Raw genomic sequence first — 19,832 nt, forward strand, 5'->3', positions numbered from 1 at the left:
AGACCATCCGTCCTGCAGCCTCTGCTTCTCAGCTAGACTTTACTCGCTGCTTTTATAGGCCATTTCACCTTGGGTTCCAGGTCACGGCACCAAACAGCCTATAGCTCTCAAACAGAGGAGAGCAACCGGAGTGTTAAAGAGAGAGGGGGGTGCACCAAGTAACAAAATAGAAAAGAGAGATGATGTGTGAAAGAAACAGCCTCAGTAATAGTAAAGGCTTGTGCAGAGGCTTTATTTAAGTCTGAAACAACTGCATTCAGTTCTGTAGACAAAGCACAAAACGAGAAGAAGGTATGTTAGACATAGGAAAGTTGTGTAAAAAAAAAAAGAAAGTTGAAATGAAAAGAAAAGTGTTAGTTGCTATAGCAATCCCGATTTATTTAAATTGCTATCATGAGCTTGTTCTGTATGACTCATTTCATTGCTAGTTTTAAGGATTCCTTTCTAATAAGTGGGTGTGCATAGATTCACAGAGCCCTAAGCTGTTCATGTCATATTGTTTAAACCGTAGTTACGTTCACATCAGCCTCAAACCTGAAATTTAGAGACGGAGACGTTCTGACATCGATTCACCCACTAGATAAAAAGTATTTTTCAGCTAATGTTATTAAAGCTATACACTTTTTGTATCTGTTGTACTTGGTAACAAACTTAAAAATATGTTACACAACAAAAGTAGCTAATTAGGTCAGCGTTTTCTCACACCACAGTTTGTATAATATCTTAGGAAAATGCAACCCGACTTTTTCTGAAGTTGTCAAATACCACCGCTTTGCCAGTGATTTCTGCGTCAGACACCGATGAGAAAAGCCACTGGACAGCATCAGTTTAAAACACTGCTGGACAACAATGTTATTTAAGGAGCTAGAAAGTCCCTATAGGGCAGGAGGGGTGGTGGATGGGTCTAACAAATACTGGACTTTCACCCAGGAGCCTGGTGTTTGCTTCCTGTGTGAATGTCGAGCCAAACCATGATGTTTATTTCTAAACCTAACCACGTGTGTTTGTTGCACAAGGAAATAAACTTAAAGGGAAATTTTGGTTTATTTCAACCTGTCTCCTATCATCCTAAATTTGTTTCAAGTGACTAGTGACATAAAAATAATAGTTAGCATATTAGCCGTTAGCCTAGATACAGCCGGGGCACATAGTAGCGTCAGACCTGTTAAGTGAACGGGCAGCCGTCAAGTGCAAAGTTAGTCCACTAAACAAGCTTTTTTTTCCACAAAGACCGCCTCATATCGTTAGGATAAATGTCAGACAACATATAGAAAACAACACGTAAACGTGTTGTCTTACCTTACCGGTGTGCTGCCATGTTTGTTTACCATTTAGCTCTGCTTTGCAAAGCGTGGCTGAAATCTCGCGAGAACAAGCAGCAACAGCTGGAAGGCAGAACCGGACAGTAGCCTGAAAAGTTCATTCATTTATTTTACGAATGATTTATAGAATAATGGCTGACTTTTTGCCAGACTTCGACTTTGTGGAGGAGGAATTTGATTTTGCAGAGTTTGATGGCCGCCCTTATTTATTTGAGCCAGAATACACTGACGAAGAGCTTCGTGAAATTGAGGAACGGAGGAGGAGAGAGAGAGAGGAGCAACAGGTAGAGGACAAGAGAGGAGGAATGGCTGCTGCAAGGCTGCGTAGCTCTGGAGATTGGTGGTGTACCTGTGAATGCTGTGCCCCAGTGCCCACAGAAGAGGAATGCCTCTGTTGCAAGGAATGGGACCGGTTGCAGCCTTATTTTCAAGGTCTGGATGTGACCGAGGACGAGACACCTCCACCTGGAGTAGTATCCAGCTGGGCTTTATCTAGAGATCGCGAGATATATTTCGGCCGTGCTTTGGAAAGCAGAGCTAAATGGTAAACAAACATGGCAGCACACCGGTAAGGTAAGACAACACGTTTACATGTTGTTTTCTATATGTTCTCTGACATTTATCCTAACGATATGAGGTGGTCTTTGTGGAAAAAAAGCTTGTTTAGTGGACTAACTTTGCACTTGACGGTTGCCCGTTCACTTACGTTTTAACAGGTCTGACACTACTATGCGCCCCGGCTGTATCTAGGCTAACGGCTAAGATGCTAACTATTATTTTTATGTCATTAGTCACTTGAAACAAATTTAGGACGATAGGAGACAGAAATAAACCGAAATTTCCCTTTAAGTATGAGGTATTTTACTGACGTAAGTTTATTTTGAAAAAGACTATGTTATGTATATTGCAGAGCAGAGGAGGCTAAGAATATGCAACTGTACATTTCCTGTGAAAACAGAAATGTATTTGGAAAAGACACAATGCATGTAACAGGTATAAACTGACACAGTGTCTCAGAACTCCAACAACAGACACACCAAGGATACATAGCGCGTCATGTAGACGTCAAAAGTCTGAACAAGTGAACAAGAGGCGATATGTGACGAGTTGGGAGTTAGAATATGTTGGAAAATACACATACAGCAGTTTGTGTGACACCTAACAATTACCACCCCACAATGTCACAAAGGCATAGTCACAATATGAACTTAAAGTAGAGTTACATACTCAAAGGAAAGTTACATAGGTTAGGTTTCATACTTAACATAAAGTCCTATGTTTGTTTGACCCATCCACCGCCTCAACCTGCCTGACTTTTGCTCTTTACACTACTTTAATTTTTCACTGTTGTCAGCGCATTGGTCACATGATCGCAGCCTTCCTGATTACATGAGTTATTCATGAATTACAAGTTCATGATTACATGGGTTAGATACAAATTCTGGTACAAACAGTGCATGAGAACAGCCTGCTAAGATTATTTATCTGGTGTGACTACAAGGTTAGCACTGGGGCTAACAATAAAATGAAAATAATACGTGAACCTTTCCAAGTCTAAATAAGGGGGCTTTTCTTGTTCTTCCCACTCTGACGACATCGCATGAATGCAGGATTAGTTTGGTATGTTTTTTTTTTTTTACAAACCATGCTTGTGGCTGTATAAGGCTTACTGACACACAGCTGTGCCTTAAAGGAGCATTGTGTAGGATTTGGGGGGATCTATTGGCAGCAATGAATTATCTTTAGTGTGTAAACACCTGAAACTAAGAATTGGTTTGTTTTCGTAACCTTAAAATGAATGCCTCATGGGTCCTCTCCATGTTGCACTGCCATGTTTTTATAGTAGCTTAGAATGGACAAAGAAAACACTGGCTCTAGAGAGGGCCTTTCGTGTTCTTATGTTGCCTGAGGGCCACCACTGGTTGTCTACACACCTGGAAAGGGTATTCAGTTAGTTGTAATCTGCAACCTCATTGCCAAATGCCACTAAATCCCACCTTTTAGCTAAATTCTTCTAAAATCCTTACAATCAAAAGGTTAACATGTTGACTTTAATAGGTAATATTTTGTCTGGTTCAGCCTGTGAGCATGCTAACATTTTGATTCAGCACTGAACAAAAAATACAGACTGCTGATTATGGCATTAGTTTAGCAGGTATTTGGTCATAAATCAAACGTCAGAGAATTATCAAAGTCATCAGAATGTATCCTCTGGGGACCTTGAATATATTTACTTATTTTTATGGTAATCCATCCAGTGTTTGTTGAGATATTTCAATCTTGACTTAAGTGGTGAACCAACAGACAAACATTGACGTCCCTAGAGCCACGCCGACATGGTGGCTTAAAATGTGGAAGAATCAGGCAGCAAGGAAGATTTGATTTACACTTCTGTCAGAAATTTATTTTTGGGCAAAACTCAGACCTTCTTATAGGGTGTGTCCTTAATCATAAGTGATCGTACAGCCTTTAATAACTGTTGTTTCCTTGTTGAGACACAATCTCAGAGATAGATGAGATGAGATGAGATGAGAAGAGCGGAGTGTTTGCAGTGACAGTTTGCAGCAAGCTAAGCGAAGGCGTCTACATGTGTCCCCGTGTCAGCACAATGTTGCTGAGAGTTGATGATTATCCCGGCTTTTCTGAGACTCTGCCTCAGCACATGTTTGACATGGACGAACTACAGCGGAGACAAGAATGACAGTTATGTGACAGACAGCGAGGCATGAGCGCTGTCAAAGAAGTTGCTGATGTGGTATATATATAGGGTCTAAGAGTAACGTTCAGCAAACACCTTCAGAGGTGGACATGACTAACAAGTATACTGTATATGCAAATAATATAATGGGTTTACTATTGTCAGCAGAATTAACATTAGATGTGTATCACTACAGTGAAAATAAAAAGGACCATGTGAATTGTGGTTAGTTTAAGTCATCACATACGGCATCCGCTGTATCCAGAGTGTCTCTTATTGTGGTCAGTGTGTGCAGTACTCAAGGCAACTTTATTTGTATCGCGCACTTAAATACAACAGGGCAATTCAAAGTGCTTTACAGGGTAATGGAAATACAGCAAAGGTAAAAGATTTACAATTAAAAAGCGCGAAGGGACAGGCAGGCAATACAAGGGATACAAACTGTAAAAGTTACCTAGGGCAGTTTAAAAGTCGTCAAGACCCAGCAAGCTGAAAAATACATTTTCCCAGTTTAATCTTGTGTCCCTGTTTTAACTGATCATTTATCTCTTGTTATATGCCAAATACATGTCCAATAAATAGTATCAGAATATTTTTTCATGAAAAATACCTTTCAAACCTTTATTTGAGACTCTGGAAATCAGTTGAGGAACATCTTCATTTTCAGTGATGCTGAGCATGAACAAAGACACTAAAAACAATCACTAAGCAAACAAACAACCATCATGCATACCAGTTATAACAGATATGAAATCATACAAGACAACAACAGCAGGAAATGATCACTAAAAGTGGAAATACAGGGTAATAAACATGCTAAGGTGTACTGTAGGTGTGTAGTTAAAAGCATTTACACTCAATTAAAACAAGATCAGAAATACGGCATTTAAACAGCCATAAAGTTGACAGAGTGCCCGAGTTTAAGGTCTTTTGCAGATCATTCCATATTCCTGTCTTTTCTCTTTCTATAAAAGGTAGAACTGTTCCAAATGTTCGATGACTCATCTTGCACTGAGGGGTGTTTACAAAAGTTAATCCAATCAAATCAGACTTTGGGCGACTACCTAATCACACTGCCCATATAAAACCGCATTTCACTGTTTGTGTGTTGTAGTACCTAACAGAGCAATATGGAGGGAGAGATAAGAACAGATGTGTGTTTGGATATCAGTGGACAAAACCAAAACAGTGTGGCTGAGGCCTAATTCATTCATCTCTCACTTGTCCTGCTGCCGATCTGACATCGAGGGAGGTGTGTGTGGAGCCACCAGTCCGCTCAGCAGCCCTTTCTGATATAGCCCCGTATCGTGCTAAATTCTAAGCCTGCCTACTTTTTAGTAGTCCAATCAAATGCAAAGGAAAAGTTTAAATCCCTGTTGCACACAGCTTAAATATTCTGTTTCACTGGGAAATATGACACAGTACAGATGCTAATGATGCTCTAACTTCAGTTTCACTGGGTCTTTGAGACTTAAAAGTGGTCAGAGTTAGGGCTTGTCTAGTAACATGTCGTAGGTCTGTGTTGCATAATAACAAAAAACTGCGTAATGTAACTACCAGGCTAGTCCAAATGTACTCAGGGTTCTAGGAAGTTTGTATGGCACAAGCATATTAGAGATGTATTTGGGTCCAGAGCCACAAAGTAATTTGTAGACGAACAGCAAGACCTTGATGCCAAGTGTCAGAGTGACTGGTAGCCAGTGTGAGGATTTTAGAATTGGTGTGAAACGGTTGTACTTCCTGGTTTTTGTCAGGACCCTGGCAGCGGCATTCTGAATAAGTTAGAGTTGCAGACGAGCTTTTTGTGTTGTTTTTTTATGCCTTTAAGGCAATTGTGGTAATCCAGTCTACTGGAAATAAAGCTATGGGTAATCTTCTCTAAGTCCTGCTGTTTTAACATCACTACTCAGATTCTTGTAATATTTTAAGATGGGAATAAGCAGATTATGCAACTGATTTCTTGTGACTATTGAAATTTAAATCCAAGATCCGAGTCCAAGATAGCACCAAAATTTGTGGCTTGACTCCAAGTTATCAGAAACAGGGAGTAACAGGGTCAGATCATCCCAAAATCAAATTATATCTGCAGTGCAATGGAACTAGGAGGACGCCGTTATTGTTTACATCTCATGTTGTCACGAGCCTCTCGTCCCTGAGTAGATGCACGTTTCCTTCTGCGCAGTGATACAGTTGGCAGGTGTAGTTAGGTAGAAAGAAAATAGTTCCTACATGAACTCACAACAAGGTATGTGGATTATCTTGAGTAAATGGGTCATGATTTCTGGGAAGAGACATTGCTGTTGAGTTTTTTTAAATGTATTTCAGTGGCGCTTTGAGCACCACAAGCTGGGTGTCATCTAGTTCCATTTTATTGGAGAGAAGGCAGACATCTCTACAGCTGATATCTCAAACACTCCTAAACAATCTAGATTGAGAAATAGCACTACAGGTAAGAGGAAAAACATGTATTCTTGACTTTTGGGTGAACTGTCCCATTAAGGTTAGAGCAGTCATTCTGTCTTTGTCTGTGCTCCAGAAACAATTATCTATCTAGTTGGAGAAAATCTTGCTTTATCTAGTCTTTGATTTTTTCCGATGCAGTTGCACAAGGATCCAAACTGTCCATAATTATCCAGTGTAAGTGAAATGTAGATTAACTTGTATAATTGACCCTTCACTAAGTCCTGCTTCTGGACACAGACTGGCCAATCATAACGTAGCATCAGGCCGGCTCAGACCAGGGTACAACAGCAACACAGCTGTGCTCCATTGACTCTAATGCCTTCATTTTCAGGCTGGTTTTGTGGATTTGGAGCTAAATGTTGTGCCTGGGGAACATCGTGTATTAATGATGATACGTTTCTTCCCTGTTCCAAAACCAAAATCAATCCCTGAAAAGTGTAGGGTTAGCTAGCTAGCTACTGAAGATATAGCCTACTGAATGTATACACATGCTGCTTTTGCTTTTTAATGATTGTAACAGTGCTTAGCGAAAGGTCAATTATGGTAAGCTACTTTGTTATTTTGTGTAATTTGGTCTGAAGGTAACAACAGTACATTTCTAATAATGGCTGCCTCTGTGAGAATTATACAGCCACCCCTGTGGAACAGGCATGCTAGGTTAGCTCATTTAGCTACTTGAATTCAGTTCGTCTTTATTGTACTCCATGATTGCTACAGCTTGAACAAACCAGTTCATTTTATGATACTCTAGGTAATGTTTTTTTTTAATTTTGGGGGATTTCCGCAGGCTTGTGAAAGCCACATGAGTTAGCACTGACAGGTGGGCGGGTAATGTGTGTGGATAGGGAGCTGAAAACTGACTGAGACCATAAAAACATCAGGGCGCAAATTCACTAAATGCCTAAAGTATGATGGGCACTTTCATGAAGAACACCAAGGATGTTAATCCAGGATGGAAAGTGGTGATGTAAAAGCACATGAGGATTTGTAGAACAACTGAGACTGTGCAAAATGTAACAGATCAGGAGCTGTTGACTGGATGGATTTGATACTTGAGGTACTTAGAGGCTCTAATGCAACGACAACATCACAGAAACACAGTCAGATATACAAAAATAAAATTTAGCAGTTTTGTTTGATCATCACAAAAAGCACTCGGATAGATTATATAAGAAATTCAAACAATAATCCGCACAGCTCAGCCTCCTCTCAGCACTCAGCAGTCACGCAACATGTTTCCATTGTTCTAATGCAGCGATTCCTGTAATGTCCAACTCATACACAGACAGGTAGATAAAAGCTGTGCATCTATCATGATTCTCACTGTATGGAGGTGGTGATCCTCACAGTCCACCCCACAAAAACAGCATATGGGCACGCACATCACGCACAGAGCGTAGTTCAGTGAGTCCCACTGTAGCACCAGTTCCCCATGACTCACGACACATCCGTGTAAAGGGCTTAGCACAAGGTAGGAGGGGATAAGCAGCACCCCTGATGTTTAAGCTGCCTTTGCTTTGAAGCAGATGTGAGCATGTGTGTTCAGTCTCCCTCTCCTCCTCACTCACTCTCCGTTTGTGTGTGCGAGCGCATGCTGGTGTGCTCAAGCACCTCACGAGCGCTAAACCAAACATCACGACTATTAATGTATCCTGATCAGCCCACTGAAAATGAAGCTAATCTGTTACGAGGGAAATGGGGCAGGAATTAGCTCCTTCAATCCACTGCTGGTTCCCTTTTAGCATCTGAGGGATCCCGCCATGTATCTCCATGCATTCTCTAGCTGCATCCCAGCTCACAACAACTAGTGGTTGTGTAGACCGATGCCTGCCGTTTGTCCAGATGACAAATACCGACGTTCATTTACGCAAGTGATGATTAATGTCATACTTGTCACAAAGCCCTGATATACATGAATTGAAATTCCAGCCTGAAAATTGTTTTTAGTGGACTGATTGAACGGGAATTTCAATTCATCTCATTCACTTTTCAGCCAGGAATGATTTAACTGAAATTGAATGTACTGCAACCCAAAGTATCAGGGCTACCTCCATCAAACACTCAGGCAGCACACACGCTTGTATGTTAAGTGTAAATGTGTTTGTTCTTCTCATAGACCATTGTTCGAGGGAACCGCCCACCCAAAGATGCTTCCATCAACGGCCTGCTGGAGGACTTTGACAACATCTCAGTGACGCGCTCCAACTCCCTGCGTAAAGAGAGCCCCCCAGGCCCCCACCAGGCTGGAAGCAGTTCCAAACCCTCCAGCAGTGGTCATCCCAACGCCCCAGAGGAGAATGGATTCAGCCATTACTACTCCCGCTACTCCTGTGACCTAGACACTTCCAGCAGGGACTTCTCTCTTGATCCCAGCAAGCCGAGCTTCTCTATAGATGGGGACTGGGCAGTTGGGAGGCACTATCGATTCACCAAGCAGAATGGTCACTCATACCCCATACGCAGCCCCTTCTACCCGGACGCCATGCCCCAAAAATCAGACTATGGCAAGCTTCCCCCGGACTACCACACCTACTTGGAGAGCAAAGGGCGCTCGGCCGATGAGGTGGCCTCCACGGTGGGGAGCGGTGTGGGCTCCAGTGGCTACTATCGGGCGTCTGTGGGTGGCTCATCCAGCCAAGACTACAGGGACACTTCGGTAGGCACGCCATCTCGTGCCTCGCTACACAGCGAGCAGATCAACTACCCAGACAGTGAGTGGAGCTACGGCGGCCTGCGGGACGAGTACGAAAAGCGGCCCAAGAGTTCCTATGTGACGCAGACCAGCCCCACGCCGGCCATAAGGCAGAGATCTCGGTCAGGCTCTGGGCTGCAGGAGCCAAATGTCCCTTACGCGGCCAGCGGGGCGTTCAAGAACCCTCCACAGGCCCATCCATACAGCTCCTACACCTACCCTCGCCTCTCTGAGAGTCTCGCTAACTCCCAGACCTTAACTAAGGTAATACACCAAACACAAAACTATGTATTCCAGCAACCACTTGTAATAGAAATCTGTTCATCTATGAAAATAGTCGCAACAGAGACTTTGACAGTGTTTACTAGAAACTGCAGAGCACGTTACCAAATGGCCACAGTGCCTGTTTGGGAAGCATGTTTTAACACAGTGCTCCGCACACCCCTGACAGGCCTGTAGAAACATATCAGGGAAAATTACACAGATGTATCCCCATATTGAATCCCACCTCCCGTCCACAGTCCTTTTCCTCTTTCTTTTGGTCTCTATGTCTTTCTCTATAGCCTTATTTCCACCAAACACTTGCGGTATAGTACCCTTAGAAGACGTACATAACCCATACAGACATGTACCTAAACCCTAGATCTGTTCTAGGTGGGGTTTGAGAAGGGATTTGAAGGATGTGATGTTGTCAGACTGTCAAATGTGTGGAGGTAGGGAATTCCAGAGCCTGGGGGCTGTGCAGCTGAAAGCCCTGGCACCCATGGTGCTGAGGCATGAGGTGAGAATGGTCAGGAGACCAGCAGAGGAAGAGCCCAGGGAGCGGGAGGGGGTCAGAAGGTCGAAGGGTAAGTGAGGGCTTTGAAGGTAAGCAGGAGGTTTTTGTCATCAATTTGGTACTGAACAGGGAGCCAGTGTAGCTAGATGAGAATGGGGATATTGTGGTCAGATGATTTGGTGTGGGTAATGATCGGGGCGGCAGAGTTTTGAGTGATTTGAACCAACAGAGTTGACCAAGACTTCAGCGCTGGACTAAGACAGTGTTGGGCGGAGTCTGGAAATTTTGCTGAAGTGGATGAAAGAAGTCCAGGTTATGTTTTTTATGTGCGTTATGTCTCACACCGTTGGCCCATGTTGGCCCTTGTTGGCTAGTTTTCTGAATCAGCATCAGAGATGGCGGAACCTATCAGTGAATGAAATCACTTATTGGCAGCTCAGCACAGCGCACGATAAGAGAAACAGAAGTGAGAAAAGCAAACAAACAGTGTAAGTCAAGAGGCAGTGAGATCAAAACAATAAAGGTAAGATTATTTGTGATGCGATTGAGCTCTTAACCCTTGTGTTACCCCTGGACATTTTTGTCCATTTTCAAAATTCAAAACTCCCTCACAGACATAATGAAAAGGTCACAGGGGGGTGATTTTTTGCATGTGGGGTGAAATTTCAAAATCCCAACTTTCAGCATGAAAATCCGTTATTTGACCCTGTAATGCATTTTATCCCACAAAAATCACCCCCCTGTGACCTTTTGTCGGACACTTTCTAGAAAATGGACATTTTTGTCCACTTGAAGGGTCATGGATGGGATAAAAATGCATTACAGGGTCAAATAATGGATTTTCATGCTGAAAGGTGGGATTTTCAGATCCTTTAAATGGCTGCTTCCATCCAATTCTCGCTGTATTTCCTCTTCACCAGCGATACAAAGAATGTCTGCATCTCACTGATCATCCAGAGAACATCCACATCTTTGACAATGAAAACTCAAAATTAACTGTTCTAATGTGTAACAAACTGAACTGATCAGGACTGGTTGTTGGAAACGAGGCTTGTGTTTCTAGTTGTCTCTCTATTCTCACTCTATACATTTTTTTCTGGCCCTCCTGCCAGATAGACTGTGTCAGTTGTTAATCTACTCTTCCCTGGAGGAGGCAGTTGCTGCCACATACAGAATCACCACTGTCTCTGCACACAGATCAATTAATGCTCATGCTGACCAGCGACCAGAAAGCTCTGAATCACAGGAAGAGTTACAGTGACAAGACAAAGAGGAATGTAGGGAACAAAGGAAGAAGTGAGAGGCAGTGACATGGCAGGAAGAAAGTGAAAAAGAAAAGGAAAATACCAGAAGAAGACTAAACCAGAGCAGAACTCATCAGCAATATATTGATATGAATTGTGTAGTTTTGGTAAGATCCAATGATGTGAACCTAAAAGTACAAAAACAATATGAAAAGGGGCAAAGAGCATTAAAAAGAGCATTATTATTATTAAAAAGCAACATTCTAGTCACTAAAGTACACTTAAAGGAGTAATTTACAAGATGATATGGATTTATATAGTTTAAGTTTCTTGGGCATAATGTTCCTGAGGTGTCATGAGCAAAAAAATAATAATGATAACAATGAAAAAGAGAGATGTAAGTTGGACAAACACGTCTTGCTCTTAAGATTTGTGCAGAAGCCTTTCATCTACATTCAAACAACAGAATGATTATTGACTTGGGCTACAATGGAAGGAATCACAGTACTATGAGATGAGATAAAAGTATTGATAAACAAGGTTGTCAACAGATTAAAACATTTGTTTTATTTATTTATGTAAACATTAGTTATTTAATACATTACTTAAAAAATGTATACACAATTATGACATTGTTTATCTCAGCTATCAAGGAAAATCAATAATGGCAATAATTAGGATTATAATTACAACAAATTCCAGAAATGTTTACAGCTATTAAATAGATCATTGATTGTCAAAAAGTTGCTGTTACTCAATGACAATTTTAAGTAGACAACTTTAGGTCAGGTCGAATTTTTTAGAATCGTTATATTTACACAACTGAATGTCATCTGCATAAAAGTATTGTGTTTGCAAATGATGCCAAGATGCTACTTACAGTATTCTACATGTAGAGAACGAAAGTCTTAACCCGTTCCAACCATCACTGTATCCTGGGTGCTCCTAACCAGGGATGTCACCAGCAGATAATGCAGCTCACACCCTCAAGGTGATGAAATAATAAAATTTTAGTGGCCTAAGAAAAAATTGGAAATATAAAAATAGCACTTTGATTGTTGGTAAAATTGCCCAGCAACATGACTTGATGTTAATGGTCTGTTTCCAAGCTTATAGCTTCCCACTGACTATAACACACCTGGGGCCAAATGTATAAGCGATGCATGCATACAAAAATTGTGCACATGCCTTTCCCACATGTAAACTGATATTTATAAAGGAAGAATGTCAGTGAGAATGTGCGCGCCTCACGCAGACTTCAGACCAGTGGACTCACAGTCTTAGCCGAGATAGCAGCAGGTGATATGATAGGAGTGAGACTGGATACAAGTTGAAAGACGGCTTACATTGTTTGTAGGTTGTTTACCAATTTCACAATTGTGTTATTATTTTTGCAGTCCGTAGTAATGCAGTAATTTTATTTTCAATAGTGAAGCACTTTGTGAAGTCAGTTTCCACATGTGGGCTATGATTGAGTCATTGGTCACCCTTCTGATGTTTATGGTAATGATAGTCTCTATATACAGACTCTACATTCAGTGAATGTAGAGTCTGTAGGCGAACCCCGGAGATCTTGCCTCCGGAAGAAGAGCGGAAGAGCCTTGGTTTCCGGTTGTAGGCTGTGTGTGATATTGACCAATCACGTTTGAGCCGGCTGCAGTTGTTGCCAGGTTAACGGTCCGTGTGGTGAACTAACGAGGCGGAACATAATTGGAGTCACTGCAAACTCTGAATCCATCGCAGTGGTTCAGCATATTTACTTATATATAAACGGAAATCGGAAACGGAAATTCTCCTCCTCCGCCCAAATCAAACTGGAATGCCGAAAAATCGGGGGTCTGCCCCCAGAGGCTGTATCGCCATCTGCCGGAAGTCAGACGCCGAATACAGCCGATGGGTTCCGAGAATGTGGTAATGATGACTGAGATTTAACCATGATGATGGTTTGCAAAAACATAATAAATTATTGGTACAGACTAGGGCTGCCCCCTACAATAATTTTCCTAGTCGCCCAACAGTGATCATTTCCAGCCATCAGTGGACTAGTCGCCTGCATGTTTACAATAATAAGTTAATAATTAAATGATATATTTTGGGCGGGCCAACACAATGGTTTGAGTTGAAGGTGTGAGAAAGAATAGTATCAGTAACATTGTTAACAATGTGCTACATTACAGAGAAATACAAAACCGTACTAATGAACCTTCATTAATATAGGCCTATATTTTATCTCCAAGTGCACGTCACACACTGAGCGAGCCGCCTGTTAATGACGCTGTGGGCTAATGGGCATGTAGCTACTTCCATGTTTCAGATGATACGTCATGTTTGTAGTCGACCAATGAAGATGAGTTTACATATAACGTTGGGTTCGTCCTTCACCTTCTCAAAATGATCCCACACTGTGGCCACTTCCTGTGTCTGTCCTTTCAAATTAAATTCACACATGATCCAGTCATATAGGTTTTGATTTATTTTCACAAGGCGCAACTCCCTAATAGAGTTTCAATTAAAATAATGACCTTTCTGGTCGACTAACGTTTGGTCGACTATTAGAGGGCAGCCCTAATGCAAATGTACATTTAGGGGTGTTTCTACATCCATTTTTGGCAAACTATGGGAGTGGAAATGGGGATGCACCCGGCACCAAAATGATTGAGATACATAAAACAGAAACATTCGCAGGTTCAGCTTTATAAATCTGACAAAAAGACTGTTAATCAGAGAGTTTTATGCATCTGGCCGCTGCACTGTAAGTATGTTTGGCACTGGGGGAGCGTGGTGCAGCCTGTGATGTGCTCCAGTGGAGCAGTGGGAGAGACCGAGATACCCAAGAGATTCTTCCACACGGAGACTCCACAAAAAGAGCAAACAAACCCTCAATGCATTAGTGGCTGTGTGATATAACCATATGTTTCCAGTATAATTTACTCCTGGTGATTCTTTTATACCAGTATTATTATACAGAAGTCTTTTTGCTACAGTAGAAGATATTAGATAAGTTATACAGTGGTAGGGGGCGAACAGTGCTAGTCAGACCAGCAGCAGGGGTTCATCACACAAAGAGTGGTCACTCAATGAGCTGCTGTTCATATCATTTCTTTATATATTCTTTAACTCATTCTCCACAGCTTTCAGTGCCCCATTAGGCCCATTATAGAGGTGTGTGTGCCGCTATCACAGCTCTCCACCATCCCTCCTTCACACGTAGCGAGACCAGGAGCTGAGAGGAAAACTGGGTTTGCTGATGTAGATCCCAGGGTGCCTTGATGAAAAACCATTTAACCTGCATGCTTCAGTAAATAGCCAGTCGTAGAAAAAAAAAAAAAACAGCCATGGAGAATGCAAGAGAAGCAGAATTGGAAGTGATGCAGGGGAAGGTCAGTTTTCTTACATATTGTTTATTATTATGGAGTCGTCGTGCTCGAGGAGGCACATTTGGTTTACTGAGAATGTACAGTATGTGAAGGGAATGTGATGATTTAACAGGATGCAGCCGCGTGCAAAGCTCGTCCAAAAATGTCAGACTCCATCAGATTATATTGTTAATGTTTGATTTGATGTTTTATGTATTGTTTCATCTTAAATCAGATTGAATATAGGCCGTAGTGAAGGGTGGGCTGAGGAATCAGTGCTCCCTAATTTGCCTTGTGATGTTCGGAGATTTTGCAGCAGTGGTAAGAAAAAAGAAAAAACAAGGAGTCATCTGGCAGCTTAAAAATCACTATTCTTCTCGGCTCATGGACCTTGTAACAAACCCACCCCTCTCTCTCGTCTCTCATTCTCTGCCTTTTCTTCTCTGCCCCTCATTCAGCCCACTCACACCACTGAAGTAAATCCCTCTTTTTCCCTGCCGTTGTTGGGAGCCGGTGGGGATGTAACAGTAGACAGCACGGAGACTTGGCCACACACAGACACACACACACTCCTTCTCTATCTTTCTCCCCCTCTCTCTTCCCTTTCTCTCTCTGTTTCGTGGCGAGTGCGAGCTCAGTGCCGCAGCTCTCGGTGACAAATTGATGTTGCGGCACTTTCCCTTTCTGCAGCCTTAGCATAAAACTGGCCGAACGATGTTCCACCGCGGAATTCAATTTCACAGTTGAGTTAGGTTGTTGATTACCCTGCCAAACTCAGATTAATGCGCGTTTAACCAACATGGATCAGGAGACCCCTGGCTGACAGCCAGCCAACGGTGCCGGCCAACGATAGGGGGCCGCGAGACTGGGCCGTCCCAGCAGCACCTCCCCCCCCTCCACCTGCCTGAAAGTGATTGATTAAAAGAGTTCACACCATGTAATTATACACCATCCCAACACATCAGGGCTCCTCCTCCTGCCCCGTGTGTGTGTGTATGTGTGTGTGTCTTTGTGTAAGTGTAAAGAGAAAGAGTGATAGGCGCAGAGAGAGAAACAAATAAAAGGAAAGAGAAAGAGGGAGTTTTTTATTATCGTCTCAGCCTCTTGAGAATTTATGAGATGCTGGCGGGAGAACATTTTTGGGAGGTGTGGAAAAGGTAATTTAATTTAATCTCCGCAGGGGGAAGTCGGCTTAATCCATGACTGTCTGCAGTCCACACCGGACTATTGATATTTGGCCATTACACTGTCACCTGTTTTTACTTTACTGAATAAATTCTATCAAAGTAACTTACTTTTCTTATATGCATGCTGTAGCACAGTGATACTCGCCTTTCATCTGGCCTCACGACAGAGGGCTGGGTGGCCCACTGACCATTTTCTGATTTATCATAAACAATAGATTGATTTGCACTCAGAAGTTCTAAGGTGTCAGAGTGCATTAAATGCATCAAAACAAAGTTTGTTTATTAGAAAAAAGTACCCGAGGTGGATCCCCAAGGTCCGGGCAACACATTCTCACTCCCAACTTGTCAGCTGTTGATGCTGTGTCAGTGGTTTGTCACATCAAAATATAATGAGCTAGGTACCCTTCTCCATTAGTTTGGGACGCTAAGGGACAGCGTGTGAGTTTGCACGTGTTACATACATTGTGTATCTCTAAAATAAACTTTCGTTTTCACAGGAAATACACAGTTTCAGCTCGTTAAATGCATGCAGTCTTTTTCAAAATAAACTTAGAACATAGTTTTAGCTTTATTTCCGTAGGTCTAGGCAACAAAGAACGTGGTTAGGTGTGAATATACATAACGTCACTAGCACAGTATGCTACACATACTAGCACTCTACATATACATAGGTATTAAAAAAACTCGACTGACTTTTGGTTTCACATGGGACACGAACAGCGAACTCACAGGTGAAAGACCGCAGTTTGTTTGACACACCCACATTGTGCACACTTTCTCGCTCTTTATACTACAGTAGTTGCCCACAGTGTCAGCAAACGCCATCTTGGGCGTCTCATGCCACCACTGAAGGGTGCCTCTGTGGGTCGGTGTCTGACACAGATGGGCCACTGACCAAACGCTGGTATTTGGCGAATTGGGAGTGAGACCAGTTTGGTCCGAGCTAAGCCCCAAAGTTCCTCAAGTACTAGAAACTCCCCTGTGTATACCTGACTGCTGCGACTGGTCTCTTGAGTTAGGACATCAAATGCTGAAAGGTTGACAACAGTTAATTTATTATACATACACTGATAAATATGCCCCCTCGCAATCCCTAACAGGATAAGTGGTTACGGAAAATGCATAAATGAATGATAGATATTATTGTTTGTTTATTAACTGTCCCCTGGCCCCCCGTGTAAAGCAAGTTGAGTATCCCTACTGCAGCCTTTTAATTCCTCTGCTAGTCTTAATGTGACCGATTGTTTTACAGCAGCTGAACATGCAGAACTGAGTGCAAATTTCTTTTTATATTCCTTTCCGATATAGTATAACATAGTACAGAGAAGACTATAAAGTACTGAGTTATGAAACAACTTCTAGTTTGTTCATTTGTAGTTTGAGATTCTCCTCAAGGTTTGTGTGTATGTGTGCAAGCGTTTATGTGTGTACGTCAGACCTATTATGAGTCAGACCAGTTCAGCTGAGTCATACAACTGAGCTTTTAATAGTTCTCTCTGAGTAAAGCTCTGCTACACTCTTATTGTGTGTGTGTGTGTGTGTGTGTGTGTGTGTGTACCAGTATTCATGCTCCAGCGCTGCTTTTAAAGGAGACTCAGGTGTTTCTAGGATCGTAAGGAAGAGGCGTGTCCCAGATCCAGATGCTCCCTGGGCTCCTGGTTGATAAATGGAGTATTTGAGGAGCATTGTGGGGTGTTAATGATAAAGTATGGTCCCTGTCCTGTGGACTAAATGTTTGGTCTGTCCGGGGCTAATGTACCTGCAGACATACCTGGAAATAGAGCTGCATTTACAATTTACACTGATGCACCCGACACGGTAACATCTCTCTTTAATCTATGCTATGCCAGTGTATACAGTACACACACCTCTTTAAATTTTAATCCATCAATCAAACATCCTTGTGCTCTCTTCTCCAGGCTGACTACGAGCGCCCTGCACGTGACAGCAGTCCCCAGGTTACAGGTGGAGACACCTACCCTCGAGGGCCTCTTAAGCAGCCTCAGAGCCACATGAAGCCACCTGGCTACCCCCCAGCACACCTGCCCTACCCACCTGTCTTTCACCATTACAAACCTTCACCCTACCACCACCCTCCCTCCCAGCCCAGCCCTCCATACACCCCCCAGGTACAGTATGTTCAGTCTGTTCTCTTATACAGATTATGATAGACATTTGATAGATACTCCAGTTGGTTTAATGTAATTTGAATGGGATAAGTCCATATTAAACTTGTTGCATCTGGTTTGTAAACATTTACATCTATTTTCGCTAATTTTTTAGGTCATTTTCTTTTTCGGTGCTCGTTGGAGAAGCAGGCAGGAGTATCGCCACAGACACTAAGCAATGTACTGCTGTGAATGGGGAAAGCAGCAAAATATATTTTAGCTACCTAAAAAAATCAACATCAGTTTAAGTGTATGCTATATTTAAGAAACTTTTACAGCTTTACCTTGTCAGATTGACCTTTTCCCACAAGGAATTGAAGCTGTTATCTGTGCTCTGTTGAAAGCCACCAGATTGTTTGTTAAAAACAGTAATTTTACCTCACGGAACACAGAAGTTGCTGGCCTGTCTATAGCTGCCTCAATCAGTTAGTTTGTCTGTGTTATTGCATGACAATGGTGTTTTTAAGGGTTGGTTCAGATTCACTAAACTGAATATCACGAACTATCCAAACTAGCAGCTCCCATGTCCTGTTAGGTAGAAGTCTAGTGGCTTTGAAGAGAGGACAGATGGATATAACAGCTTCAATTCCCCGACAGAAAGAGCTGTGTGACTGCAAGATAAAAATATTTTGAAGATGGAGTACATTTAAACTGATAGTGATTTTTTTATATGAGTAAAATATGTTTTTCTGCTGCCCCCATCCATGGCACTACATAGCTCAGCCTGCCTCTCTAAACTGCTGGTGTGCTGATTGCTATCCACTGTGAATTGTCTGAACATTGCATTAAAGCAAAGCTGAAACAAGACCTGAAGAGCCGACGTGTTGGGTTTGCATTACAGCCCTGTTTCCGCCAAAAGCTTTCGGTATGGTACCTTTGACCAAAGTAACCCTTCAGACATGGTACCTAGACCCTGTCCACCGCAAATGGCACTCTTAAATGTGGGCAGGGTTGTCACTCACTGCTGTGTTTCCTCCTTTATCAGTCTGCACCTGGTTTATCGTCCACAGAACGAGGCTGCATGCCAGCATCTTCAGAACAAAACAGAACAGGCTGCAGTGAGAGTCTCTCTCCATGGGATATTTAAAAATAGCGGGTTTGTGCATTTAGTCCTTCTCAGGCAAGCTCAGGGGTTTAGTGTTGCTGTAGCCCACAGGAACAACACTCCACTATGCTTTCTTTTTTCTCCAAGTGAGGATTAGAATATATGCAGTTCACATAATCCGGTCGAATTAATATATATTTTTAAACGCCTGAAGATCCACTCATTACTGAAAGCGTATGTCATCTAAGAGAGACAAAAGTCATCAACTCATGCATTGAGTAACATTACAAGTTAACGATCCACCTTAAAAGTTGCCGGCAGTCGGTCCAGTGAATGAAGTTATTTTTTCTCAGACTCCAGCTGCTGTGAGAGGCAGCAAAACATCCTTTCATTTTATAGTTACAGTTTACTAATAAAACTCTCCACAGTATGAACAGTGGTTACATGAGCCTCAAAACCAGACACAACTCAGCCCTGAGCAGAGTGACCGTCCTCTACTGACCAATCAGACTGCAGTGTTCACAGCTCCACCTTTTAGTACCAGATCTGTGTGCTAGGTACCCCAACAGAGGGGGGACCAAACATGGGGACGGTATGGAAACGGTTCCATTGGAACCATCCACAACTTTTCACAGTGGTAATGGAGAACAGAAAAAGCGCAACAATTTTATGTTGTTTGGAAGTCATTGTAATTGAGTTAAATTGATTTTTATTGCATGAGTTTTACAAGCTGAACAAGCCCAACACCAGTCAAGACTAATTATAGTTTTTGGACCATTGTCAGCCTTTAAAAACAGAGGAAATGTTTTACCTAATACTATTTAGTATTTTAGCATTCTGTTGGATAATATGAAGACTATTTTATAACCTCACCCTGTA

The 19,832-nt window shown here is 42.2% G+C and overlaps 1 protein-coding gene across 4 annotated transcripts in view; it reads left to right on the top strand.

Annotated features, from left to right (window-relative positions):
- The window catches only part of pak5 (p21 protein (Cdc42/Rac)-activated kinase 5), a 124,024-nt gene that overhangs the window by 89,406 nt on the left and 14,786 nt on the right, over positions 1 to 19,832 (top strand). For all 4 annotated transcript variants that reach the window (XM_078173671.1, XM_078173672.1, XM_078173670.1 and 1 more), the window contains 2 exons: positions 8,600 to 9,439; positions 17,660 to 17,869. In XM_078173671.1, coding sequence (XP_078029797.1) covers positions 8,600 to 9,439; positions 17,660 to 17,869 — 1,050 coding nt within the window. The remainder of the gene's footprint in view (positions 1 to 8,599; positions 9,440 to 17,659; positions 17,870 to 19,832) is intronic.

The sequence above is a fragment of the Epinephelus lanceolatus genome, chromosome 13 (assembly GCF_041903045.1).
Source record: "Epinephelus lanceolatus isolate andai-2023 chromosome 13, ASM4190304v1, whole genome shotgun sequence".
NCBI classification, from domain to species: Eukaryota; Metazoa; Chordata; class Actinopteri; order Perciformes; family Serranidae; genus Epinephelus; species Epinephelus lanceolatus.